Source organism: Podarcis vaucheri (assembly GCF_965113315.1).
Source record: "Podarcis vaucheri genome assembly, chromosome: 7".
Classification (NCBI taxonomy): domain Eukaryota; kingdom Metazoa; phylum Chordata; class Lepidosauria; order Squamata; family Lacertidae; genus Podarcis; species Podarcis vaucheri.
Genome location: NC_138765.1, coordinates 85263047 through 85275642, shown reverse-complemented (window position 1 = coordinate 85275642; position 12596 = coordinate 85263047). Strand labels below are relative to the sequence as shown.

Sequence of the window (12596 nt, the reverse complement as noted above, 5' to 3'; positions counted from 1 at the left end):
ACGCTGTCAATTGCTGCGCATGCGCCGAGGCTGCCTCCCCCACAACCCGCCGGAGGTGGAAACAGCGCGAGTGCTGCGCATGCGCCGGAGGGGAAACAGCGCCGGTCAGGTGACTCGGCCCGACGGAGGAGGCTGCGCGTGCGCAGAAAGCCTGGTGAGGCTTGCCCTTCCCGGAAGCCCGAGCGGAAGAGGCAGCAAGAAGGAAGGGCTCCCGCGTGGTCATCGAGCCCAACCCCAAGGCTCCTCGGGGCCCTTTTAACCCCTGCAGGGGGGAGGACGAGGAGGACTGAGGCCTCTAGGATGGGAGAACTAAACGGGCATCTGGTCATAGCTGTCAACTTTCCCCTTGTTACCGGAGAAATCTGAGGGCTCTCTTGGACAAAGGAAGACACCGACCAGAGCAATTCAGAGCAAAACAGCAGCCAGTAGGCTCGGTCTTTATTAAAAGAAGACTGTCGCGACAGGACTCCCACCGCCCACGAGGTGAAGCAAGATGGAAGCCCCGAACAAAGGGAGACCCTAACTTTTATTAGTTGCTAATCTCCTTAGCTACACCCTCAGAATTACATCATATTTACATCATGATTATATTAAAAATAGGAGGAGTTGGGGAGGAGCTGCACAGGTAACTCGAGTGTCCTGACACCTGGCCGGAGCCTCCTTCCCCCTCCCTACATGAGTCATATTCAAGAACAAGGGGAAAGGGCGAAGTTTCCTGCCCCCTGAGGGGAATCCGGTCACAGTCCTTTGTGAGAGTCCGCGCGGAATACACTATGATATGCAGTTCATTATGTCCCTGATAGCCTTCTGTCTGAGCCCATCACCGATGGCTATCAAGGTTGTCACGTATACTAGGAAGGAACACAGAGTATGTGACTGCTCCGTGAAGGGATTATGGCCGCTTGATATCAGGCCACCCCCCTTTGATAGTCCTTGCGATATGCAGTAGAATAAAAGTGGTCCGGTGAAAATCCGAAGTACGGTTGATTTTTAGTGGATTTATAAAGAATATTGTCCTTGAAGTTCAAAGCACTTTCGCCTTCAGGAAGTGGCTTGCTACATTTTGATTAAATCAGTCACGGTCAATTGAACCCGGAAACTTTGTATTGAGAGCTGTCAAAGGTAGGGAAGAAAGCGGCAGTAGCCTGCAGTACCTGCGTGGCCGCCGCAAGGGGCGCTGTTCGGTAACACAGATTGGCTGAGGCGGCCGCCGATTGACAACAGAGCTCGGTCGGCCGGTCTACTCGCAGTAAAGATAGGACTATGTGGAGCGCTATAGCGGGAAGCTGTCAAACCAGCGCTTCCTTATTTACGGAAGGCTTTAGGGATGGCCCTCTAAAAGGGACATCTCCAGTGTCTGGAGGGGGAGATGTGTGCGTGTGTGAGTGTGGTGCTTGTGTAACACGTGTCAGTGAGTTGGGGGGGGTTTCCGGCGACACCCTTTTCTTGCGAGGAATCCTATTCGGAATAAGGGAATTTCCCTTAAAAAATGGGAAAAGTTGACAGCTATTCATCTGGTCCGGCATTTCCTCCTGCTGCCCTTCCGCCTGGGCAGGACTGAGCGAGAGGCGCAGCTGCGTTGGAGTTTGTTGTTGTTGTTGTTGTTTAGTCGTTTAGTCGTGTCCGACTCTTCGTGACCCCATGGGCCAGAGCACGCCAGGCACTTCTGTCCTCCACTGCCTCCCGCAGTTTGATCAAACTCATGCTAGTAGCTTCAAGAACACCATCCAACCATCTCATTCTCTGTCGTCCCCTTCTCCTTGTGCCCTCCATCTTTCCCAACATCAGGGTCTTTTCCAGGGAGTCCTCTCTTCTCATGAGGTGGCCAAAGTATTGGAGCCTCAGCTTCACGATCTGTCCTTCCAGTGAGCACTCAGGGCTGATTTCCTTCAGAATGGAGAGGTTTGATCTTCTTGCAGTCCATGGGACTCTCAAGAGTCTCCTCCAGCACCATAATTCAAAAGCATCAATTCTTCGGCGATCAGCCTTCTTTATGGTCCAGCTCTCACTTCCATACATCACTACTGGGAAAACCATGGCTTTTACTATACGGACCTTTGTTGGCAAGGTGATGTCTCTGCTTTTTAAGATGTTGTCTAGGTTTGCCATCGCCTTTCTTCCAAGGAGCAGGCGTCTTTTAATTTCGTGACTGCTGTCACCATCTGCAGTGATCATGGAGCCCAAGAAAGTAAAATCTCTCACTGCCTCCATTTCTTCCCCATCTATTTGCCAGGAGGTGATGGGCCCAGTGGCCATGATCTTCGTTTTTTTGATGTTGAGCTTCAGACCATATTTTGCGCTCTCCTCTTTCACCCTCATTAAAAGGTTCTTTAATTCCTCTTCACTTTCTGCCATCAAGGTTGTGTCATCTGCATATCTGAGGTTGTTGATATTTCTTCCGGCAATCTTAATTCCGGCTTGGGATTCATCCAGCCCAGCCTTTCGCATGATGAATTCTGCATATAAGTTAAATAAGCAGGGAGACAATATACAGCCTTGCCGTACTCCTTTCCCAATTTGGAACCAATCAGTTGTTCCATATCCAGTTCTAACTGTAGCTTCTTGTCCCACATAGAGATTTCTCAGGAGACAGATGAGGTGATCAGGCACTCCCATTTCTTTAAGAACTTGCCATAGTTTGCTGTGGTCAACACAGTCAAAGGCTTTTGCATAGTCAATGAAGCAGAAGTAGATGTCTTTCTGGAACTCTCTGGCTTTCTCCATAATCCAGCGCATGTTTGCAATTTGGTCTCTGGTTCCTCTGCCTCTTCTAAATCCAGCTTGCACTTCTGGGAGTTCTCGGTCCACATACTGCTTGAGCCTTCCTTGTAGAATTTTAAGCATAACCTTGCTAGCATGTGAAATGAGTGAAATTGTGCGGTAGTTGGAGCATTCTTTGGCACTGCCTTTCTTTGGGATTGGAATGTAGACTGATCTTCTCCAATCCTCTGGCCACTGCTGAGTTTTCCAAACTTGCTGGCATATTGAGTGTAGCACCTTAACAGCATCATCTTTTAAAATTTTAAACAGTTCAGCTGGAATACCATCACTTCCACTGGCCTTGTTATTTGCAGTGCTTTCTAAGGCCCATTTGACTTCACTCTCCAGGATGTCTGGCTCAAGGTCAGCAACCACACTACCTGGGGTGTACGAGACATCCATCTCTTTCTGGTATAATTCCTCTGTGTATTCTTGCCACCTCTTCTTGATGTCTTCTGCTTCAGTTAGATCTTTACCACTTTTGTCCTTTATTATGGTAATCTTTGTACGAAATGTTCCTTTCATATTTCCGATTTTCTTGAACAGATCTCTGGTTCTTCCCATTCTGTTGCTTTCCTCTATTTCTTTGCATTGCTCGTTTAAGAAGGCCTTCTTGTCTCTCCTTGCTGTTCTTTGGAAATCTGCATTCAATTTCCTGTATCTTTCACTATCTCCCTCGCATTTTGCTTGCCTTCTCTCCTCCGCTATTTGTAAGGCCTCGTTGGACAGCCACTTTGCTTTCTTGCATTTCTTTTTCATTGGGATGGTTTTAGTTGCTGCCTCCTGTATAATGTTGCGAGCCTCCATCCATAGTTCTTCAGGCACTCTGTCCAGCAAATCTAAATCCTTAAACCTGTTCCTCACTTCCACTGTGTATTCATAAGGGATTTGGTTTAGATTGTATCTTACCTGTCCAGTGATTTTTCCTACTTTCTTCAGTTTAAGCTTGAATTTTGCTATAAGGAGCTGATGATCTGAGCCACAGTCAGCTCCAGGTCTTGTTTTTGCTGACTGTATAGAGCTTCTCCATCTTTGGCTGCAGAGAATATAATCAATCTGATTTCGATGTTGCCCATCTGGGGATGTCCATGTGTAGAGTCGTCTCTTGTGTTGTTGGAAAAGCGTGTTTGTGATGACCAGCTTGTTCTCTTGACAGAACTCTATTAGCCTTTGCCCTGCTTCGTTTTGATCTCCAAGGCCAAACTTGCCAGTTGTTCCTTTTATCTCTTGATTCCCTACTTTAGCATTCCAATCCCCTATAATGAGCAGAACATCCTTCTTTGGTGTCACTTCGATAAGGTTTTGTAAGTCTTCATAGAACTGGTCAATTTCAGTTTCTTCAGCACCAGTAGTTGGTGCATAAACTTGGATTACTGTGATGTTAAAAGGTCTGCCTTGGATTCGTATCGAGATCATTCTATCATTTTTGAGACTGCATCCCAGTACAGCTTTCGCCACTCTTTTGTTGACTATGAGGGCCACTCCATTTCTCTTACGGGTTTCTTGCCCACAGTAGTAGATATGGTAGTCATCCGAACTGAATTCGCCCATTCCCGTCCATTTTAGCTCACTGATGCCCAGGATGTCAATATTTATTCTTGCCATCTCATTTTTGACCACATCCAACTTACCCAGGTTCATGGTTCTTACATTCCAGGTTCCTATGCAATATTTTTCTTTACAGCATTGGACTTTCCTTTCGCTTCCATGCATATCCACAACTGAGCGTCCTTTCGGCTTTGGCCCAGCCGCTTCATCAGCTCTGGATCTACTTGTACTTGTCCTCCGCTCTTCCCCAGTAGCATGTTGGACACCTTCCGACCTGAGGGGCTCATCTTCCAGTGTCATAACTTTTATATGCCTGTTGTCTTTGTCCATGGAGTTTTCTTGGCAGGGATACTGGAGTGGCTTGCCGATTCCTACTCCAGGTGGATCACATTTGGTCAAAACTCTCCACTATGACCTGTTCATCTTGTGTGCCCTGCTCGGCGTAGTTCATAGCTTCTCTGAGTTCTTCAAGCCCCTTCGCCACGGCAAGGCAGTGATCCATGAAGGGGCCGTTGGAGTTTACTGATCATTTACTAGCAGAAAAATAACATTGAATCGCAGAATATTTAAATTCTGGTGGAGTGGGGGCGGGGAACACACATTTCCCCCCCCCCCCGGCACGCATATATTCCGGCATTTGAAGACCGCTGGCGTGCCTTCCGTTTAATCAGGGCTTCTCCTGCAGTTTTTCCTGCCTTGCAGGGGGTTGGGCCAGGTGGTTCCAGCTCTACAATTCTTTGATTCTCCAGGTTAAGGCGAAGCTGGCTCCTTCCAACCATTCCGCCTGGTTTTCTAGCCACCCCCCTCACTCGCCTGGCTGCCCTCCTCTGTACATGTGCAGTGGACCCAGTAGGCTCTTGTAACGTGGCACTCAGACGGTGGCCAGAGCAATGTGGAATTGAGTAGGACTGGTTGCTTCCTGTGATCTAAAAGCCTCCGTTTCTGTTAACACGATTAGCATAACCACTGCTGGATCGTGTTCAGCTGGTGACACACAGCAGAAGTGACCACAGGCGTGCATAATTTTTTTATGGGGGCTGGACATGCGTTGCACAACATCTTGCAGCCATGCGTTCCTGAATATGGACAAGTCTTATTGGAAATGATCTCATTTCCTCATAGCTTGTGTCCACAGGAGACCATTTCCTACACGATTCTGGTGTATGAGTAAGCATCATGTACTCTTTCAGCGTAAGCCAATCTGAAGTTCCTTTTTTCTCAGAATAGCAGCTTCCTTTTCACTTGAGACAAGCTGTCCTGGGTAAACATACCTTGCTTCAGTCATTTATATATCAAACTACAGAAAGCTTAAAAAATAGCTGTATTTTGGAAATGGTCTAGTACTGCCAGAGAGTCCAAGCCTGGCAGAGGGGACTCAGTGATGCACACTGTGTCCTTAGTCACCCAGTCAATGCACGCTGCCCACCACACGCAGCCAGTCACAGATGGATGTACACAAAAAGTGCCAACAGAGCATGATGCTGTAAACAAGCCCACACGAAGCTGCTGATTCCTCCCAAGGACCCCAAGTTCAGAATCAGAATTGTGCAATGCAGGAATCTCACCTAAAGCATCCATAACAAATGACCAGCCTCTGCTACAAACCTCGCAGGAAGGAAAGTCCACCACCGTTCCACTGATAGCTCTTACTGTCAGAAAGTTCTTCCTAATGCTTAGTTGGAATTTCCTTTCTTGTAACTTGAATCCAGTGTGACGCGGCAGCTAAAAAAGCCAATGCAATTCTGGGCTGCATCAATAGGAGTATAGCATCTAGATCAAGGGAAGTAATAGTGCCACTGTATTCTGCTCTGGTCAGACCTCACCTGGAGTACTGTGTCCAGTTCTGGGCACCACAATTCAAGAAGGACACTGACAAACTGGAACGTGTCCAGAGGAGGGCAACCAAAATGGTCAAAGGCCTGGAAACGATGCCTTATGAGGAACGGCTAAGGGAGCTGGGCATGTTTAGCCTGGAGAAGAGGAGGTTAAGGGGTGATATGATAGCCATGTTCAAATATATAAAAGGATGTCACATAGAGGAGGGAGAAAGGTTGTTTTCTGCTGCTCCAGAGAAGCGGACACGGAGCAATGGATCCAAACTACAAGAAAGAAGATTCCACCTAAACATTAGGAAGAACTTCCTGACAGTAAGAGCTGTTTGACAGTGGAATTTGCTGCCAAGGAGTGTGGTGGAGTCTCCTACTTTGGAGGTCTTTAAGCAGAGGCTTGACAACCATATGTCAGGAGTGCTCTGATGGTGTTTCCTGCTTGGCAGGGGGTTGGACTCAATGGCCCTTGCGGTCTCTTCCAACTCTGTGATTCTATGAGTCTCACCCTCCAGAACAGGTTTGCTCCATCTTTCGTGTGACAGCCCTTTAGGCATTTGTCTATAATATCTTACTGGTCTCTGTAATATCTTCTCATGTCCCAAACAAACTCAGCTGGCACCAGCCCCCCTACAACCATACACAGAGCAAGGAACAACCATCACTCTGGGAGATGCTGAAGAAAGATTTCTTGCAAGCATAGAAGGAGATACAGATAAAAATAGCAGAGCAGTTCAGAGCAGGGACGGAATACCCCCTTTCTGACACTCCCTAAAACAGCCTCATCAAGCTCTACCATGAACAGCAGGCAACTCCTCCACTGCTGGATTTAGGTGATCTGGGCAATTCCCCCCATAAAGGTTGCAGAGCTGGAGGGGTGCAAAATTGAGAAGATCCATAATTGAGCAACACTGCAAAGGGCCACTCAAGGTTTGGGGAATGACTCGAGAGAGCTTAGTCTCAAGATGCAATTATCTCTTGCATATTTCGCGATTACACTTTTCTGTCGACACCATCCCAACCAAGCCTGGCCACGCCTCCTAAAAGTGCTCCATAAATAGCTGGGGTGAGGCCCACAAGGCCACCCAGGCACCAGGATTGAAACCATGTGTGACCAGCAGGAGCAGGAACCCTCCAACTTTGCTGGTACAGTATGGCGTGCTTTAGTGTACTCGAGTGTTGCCTCTTTTCTAACTTTGGTCATTTGCAAGACACCAAGTCAAGGGAGCAAGACCAACTGCTTCTCATTCTCGCCTTGTGGTGAATTGGTTCATTCTGTAAGCGGAAATGCCGGAACAGGGTGGTTGGGTAGCCGAGTGCAGAAACTGGGACCGTCGGTGAGCCTATTTTAAACAAAGAGAGACCAGCTGTTGCTTTGCGATTTGAGATAATGCTCTGCTCAGATGGGGTTGCTGGCTGCGGCTCTTACCAAGGAATTGAGTCTTTGCTTTCTTTTGAAGAGTGAAGCATTTGGAATATCTGTATTCCCTGCTATGGGCATAATTTAAAAATGCGTCAGGGTTTCTTGTCACTCCGTTTATGTGTTACTTTTTCCTCCCCTTTGCACGTAGCAAGAGGAAGGAGCTTCATCTGTCATTTTAGGGAACTTTAGTTTCAGCGTCCAAAGTTGCGACATGAATTGCAACATGCAAAAGAGCTGCTGGAAACCCTGGGACCCAACCACAGAATTAATTACAGTGTCTGGCAATCATGTACATTCCCACCCAGTGGCTGTCGAGGGAACTATAAAAAGGGATCAGCCTCACTGGTCAAGCAGAGCTACCAGGTAATGCCTGATTTAGAATGGAGTCTCACAAATACCCTGGGAGTCACATCCTCCTCTTCCTCCTTTCTGTTCTCTGTCCAGATGGGGAGAAGAAGGTCTTTGCCCAGGTAGCCGTCTTCAGGTCCAGGTAAGTGCCCTGGGCCCAGTTGTGTGCAGGTGGTTTCCATGGCAGAGTGGGTGCTTCTTCGTAAGCGGCAAATGTAACCTGGGAGGGAGAGGGCGCTAACTGGATGCTTGTGAGAACACAGAAACATCTGTGCCCACCGAAAAACTTCTCTGTCCTGGGACTTCCTAGTCAAGGTTGTTCCAGCCTCCACAAACTGGATAGAAGCAGAAAACCCTGCACGTTTGACAATGCCCGATTTCTGCTTTTTTGCCTGCAATCAGGTGTTGCTCTTAAGACCAAACAAGCTTCTCATCAAAGTAGATGAGTATTGAGTCTTGCAGCTAGTGAAGAGTGTGAAAGGGAATCTCTCGTCTCATGGGATGGATTGACAACACACCTTCCCTCCCCATTCACACTGCCCAATGCAAGAATACAGCTCTATTTTATCACATTAGGAAAGCAGGGTGTTTCTTTTCAGTCCAGTTTGGCATCTGATTTTCAGAGTTGAGGTTGCCTGGCAATGCTGCTAGTACAAGGGGTTGGGGAGGCAAGCCTGATGAGTCAAAGGGGAGAGGAGTTGCTGGGGGTGATGAACCGCTGCCGCCCTGCCTAGAAAGGAACAAGCATCGCCCTGGCATTGCCAGGGCTGGCGGGTTTTGTAAATGGCATACTGTGCCTGTGGAGACAGGTATGGGCAATGAGGTGTCCATGCTGATTGGTCAATTCTGAGGCAGTTCGGTCCTCTGTGCATGCATGCACACCTAAAGATCTGGATAATGCTGAGGATTATACTAACAGTTTTGTGGCAGGTGAGAGAAAAGGGAAAGGTTTTTTTTTTGTAAAGGCAGCCTTGTTTGTTTTCAGAATCTGGGATGTCAACCAGAAGTCCCTCTACCTCCAGAACAATGAGCTGGTAGCTGGATACCTGCAAGGCCCCGATTCTGCCCTGGAAGGTGAGTCGGCAGAGTTTTGCTTTCCTGAAGCTTACAGGCTGGTGGGAGAAGAACTATTCCTCATGGGTTGGATGTGACCCATATTGTGGACACAACCAATGCCTCCTTCCCACCGGGCAGACAGGACCTGGGGTTGGGCCACTTGGGGAGCCTGGAACATAACTGTGATTCCTGCATTGCAAGGGCTTGAATCAGTGGGGTCCCTTTAAATTCTATGATATCTCAAAGGGAGGCCTGCAACTTTCTCCTTCCATTGGCACAGCCTGTTCTTTTCCTTCTGCGTTGGTGCTGCCCTTGATTGCCTGCCTGGAACAGAATGCGTTTGTGTGTGCCCATGTGTGCACCACTGTGTGCTCCTGCCTCCACCATTGCTTCCCTCTCCTGCAGACTTTCTCCTGCTCATTCTCACACTCTTGTTCGGCCTCTTCACCGCTTCTGCCGTCCCCAACTTCTATCAGCTCTGGAGTTCTCTTATGGGCTCCCGTGTCTTCGCATCAGTCGCCAGGAAAGGAAACTGGACACCCTCCTTTTCCCTGGCTGTGGCCCTCTAAGCTAGAGGCAGGTTGTGTATGCAAGGCCACCACCATCCTGGGCTTGAAGGTCGTCCCCCACCTCCCTCCAGGTCAGCAAAAGAGGCAAGGGTAGACCACGCCCTCATCCTCTGACTGCTGAAAGGTAAAGGGACCCCTGACCATTAGGTCCAGTCGTAACCGACTCTGGGGTTGCAGTGCTCATCTCGCTTTACTGGCCGAGGGAGCCGGTGTACAGCTTCCGGGTCATGTGGCCAGCATGACTAAGCCGCTTCTGGCGAACCAGAGCAGCGCATGGAAACGCCATTTACCTTCCCACCGGAGTGGTACCTATTTATCTACTTGCACTTTGATGTGCTTTTGAACTGCTAAGTTGGCAGGAGCAGGGACCGAGCAACGGGAGCTCACCCCGTCGCAGGGATTCGAACCGCCGACCTTCTGATCGGCAAGTCCTAGGCTCTGTGGTTTAACCCACAGCGCCACCCGCGTCCCTCCTCTGACTGCTACTGAGCCCCTAACCCTGACATCACCCATCAGTATGACCTCTGGGAATGCCCTCACACCTCCAGCCTCTCTACTGGGATTCCCCACAGGATGGCAACAGACTCTCTCACCTACTCTTTCCCATCCCTAGAGAAGATCTACTGGATTCACAACCGGGCCTTTGACCACGAGAAGTTCTCCATCATCTTGAGCATTCAGGACGGGAAGAGGTGCCTGGCTTCCTCTGCCGGCGCCTGGCCTGCGCTGCAACTTGAGGTGAGGAGAGGCAGTTTGGCATCCCCGTAGGATGTGCTTGCGGAGGGGGCGGGAAGCCTCACCGTAATTCCTCCTCCTGCCACGTGCCAGCTTAAGAGCAGAGAGCCAGGGATGGGTGGTGGGAGGAGGAAGGACTCTACCCTTCAGCAGCAGGCTGGCCTTGGAAAGAGTCTGGGTAGCTGCTACCTGACAAGTCCATGACTTCACATCAGGCATCCCCAAACTCGGCCTTCCAGATGTTTTTGGGACTACAACTCCCATCATCCCTAGCTAACAGGACCAGTGGTCAGGGATGATTTGGAACTGTAGTCCCAAAACATCTGGAGGGCCGAGTTTGGGGGTGCCTGATTTACATGGAGAGGGCCATTGCAGCAGCTAGACTGGTGACTGGCAGCGGCCGCTGGGACCACATAACACCAGTCCTGAGAGACCTGCATTGGCTCCCAGTACATTTCTGAGCACAATTCAAAGTGTTGGTGCTGGCCTTTAAAGCCCTAAATGGCCTCGGTCCAGTATACCTGAAGGAGCGTCTCCACCCCCATCGTTCTGCTCGGACACTGAGGTCCAGCGCCAAGGGCCTTCTGGCGGTTCCCTCATTGCGAGAAGTGAGTTTACAGGGAACCAGGCAGAGGGCCTTCTCGGTAGTGGCGCCCGCCCTGTGGAACGCCCTCCCTTTAGATGTGAAGGAAATAAGTAGCTATCTTATTTTTAAAAGACATCTGAAGGCAGCCCTGTTTAGGGAAGTTTTTAATATTGAATGCTGTATTGTTTTTAACACTCGATTGGGAGCCGCCCAGAGTGGCTGGGGAAACTCAGCCAGATAGGTGGGGTATAAATATATTATTATTATTATTATTATTATTATTATTATTATTATTATTATTATTGGCTACTAGCCATGATAGGCCTGCTCTGCCTCCACAGTTGGAGGCAAAAATGCTCCTGAATTACTATTTGCTGGAAACCACAGGATTGGAGAGGGCTCTTGCGGTCGAATCCTGCTTGCGGGCTTTCAATTGGGGCACCTGGTTGGCCTCTGCGAGAACAGGATGCTGGGCCACGGGGGATGTGGGCCTGATCCAGCTGGTTCTTCTTATGTTCTGTCTTCCTTAGGAGCTCTCTCTTGCCCCTCACTAGTCAGGGGGACGCTAGCCCAAAGCAGACCAGGGGTCAGCCTCCTTCTCCCTTTGCCTGCCTCCCTCCCTCACCAGATCGCTCCCTATTCTCTCCTCCTCCTCAGACCGTCAACATCACAGATCTTCCCAAAGGCGGCAGGAAGGAGTCCAGCCGCTTCACCTTCTTCTCCTCTAACAAAGACGGGGCTTGGCGGTTTGAGTCGGCGGCCCATCCCGGCTGGTTCCTGTGCACCTCTTCCAGAGCCAACGAACCTTTGGGCCTCACGCAGCTCCCGGGGCCTTCTCATGTGGTGGACTTTTATTTTCAGCCTTGCTGAGCCTTGAGGGGCACCCCCCGCCCCCAGACCTGCCCAAGTGCCTAGCACAGCTGCACCGAGGGCTCCTGAGGCACCTGGGAGGATTCCCAAACTGCCACTCTCTTTTTTTCCTCCTCTCTCAGCCATCCTAGCCCTCCCACCCTCATCAAAAGTGGACGCTTTCGGATGGAGCAGCTCTAAAGGTGGCCAAGTGTGGAGAGGCCTCCGGACATCCCTCTCAGCCATCATGGGGTCCTCTCCAGGCAGGTCATTAAGGGCAAACAAGTAGCCTCACAAGATCCAGCACTTATTATCCAGGTAGATGCCCCTGGGACGAAGCCTCAGGCTGTGTGTGAATAGCCCCTGGATTAGTCTCCAGCACTAATCCTGCCACCCCTGAGCACGCAGCTTCCCTTCTGAAGCCACACTGTGCCGTACAGCCATGGTTTCTGTGGCATGGCTGAGATCTCCAGTGAGGTCACTGCGGGTCTTCAAATTTTCTGCCTTCAAATTCCCCTCCACTGAACTCATAAGGAGAAAAGACCTGGGGCATCAGGGCTTGAACATAATATTTGTTTCAAAAGAAATTAGCAGAAAGTGAAGAACTCAGTTAAAATGAAGGGTAGGCCTTCTGCTGGGCTTGTGACCCCCCTGCCTCAGTCGTGCCACTGAGCAGCCTTTGGGCAGACAGGTCACCTGTGGACACAGCCCTGAGCAGATTCTGCATGTCTTTTTAAGATGCCGCCTCTCTGGAAATTTTGCTCTCGTTTTTATTATGTTTAACGTGTTTATGTATAATCTTGCATTCGTATGTTTTGAACTGCCCTGAGATCTACAATATGAAGGGTGCTGTACAAATGTTATTAACAATTAAATAAATAATATAAATGAAGGAA

At 49.4% G+C, this 12596-nt stretch overlaps 1 protein-coding gene across 2 annotated transcripts; it reads left to right on the top strand.

Annotated features, from left to right (window-relative positions):
• The first annotated feature begins 6639 nt into the window (after positions 1-6639).
• LOC309536434 (interleukin-1 receptor antagonist protein-like) lies at positions 6640-12596 on the top strand. Of its 2 annotated transcripts, XM_082230679.1 has the most exons (5): positions 6640-7280; positions 8002-8047; positions 8891-8979; positions 10144-10268; positions 11509-12596. In XM_082230679.1, exons 1-5 carry the CDS (start codon positions 7241-7243, stop codon positions 11719-11721), a joined length of 513 nt encoding a protein of 170 aa, XP_082086805.1. In that variant the 5' UTR covers positions 6640-7240; the 3' UTR covers positions 11722-12596. The 2 variants fall into 2 exon arrangements, with proteins under 2 accessions (XP_082086805.1, XP_082086804.1); XM_082230678.1 differs by having other exon boundaries at positions 6640-8047.

Excerpts from the sequence above, each read along its gene's own strand:
- LOC309536434 (XM_082230678.1), top strand. The coding sequence starts at position 7,938 with ATGGAGTCTCACAAATACCCTGGGAGTCACATCCTCCTCTTCCTCCTT. Across the intron at positions 8,048-8,890 it reads GTAGCCGTCTTCAGGTCCAG|AATCTGGGATGTCAACCAGA; the intron begins GTAAGTGCCCTG and ends GTTTGTTTTCAG. Across the intron at positions 10,269-11,508 it reads GGCCTGCGCTGCAACTTGAG|ACCGTCAACATCACAGATCT; the intron begins GTGAGGAGAGGC and ends CCTCCTCCTCAG.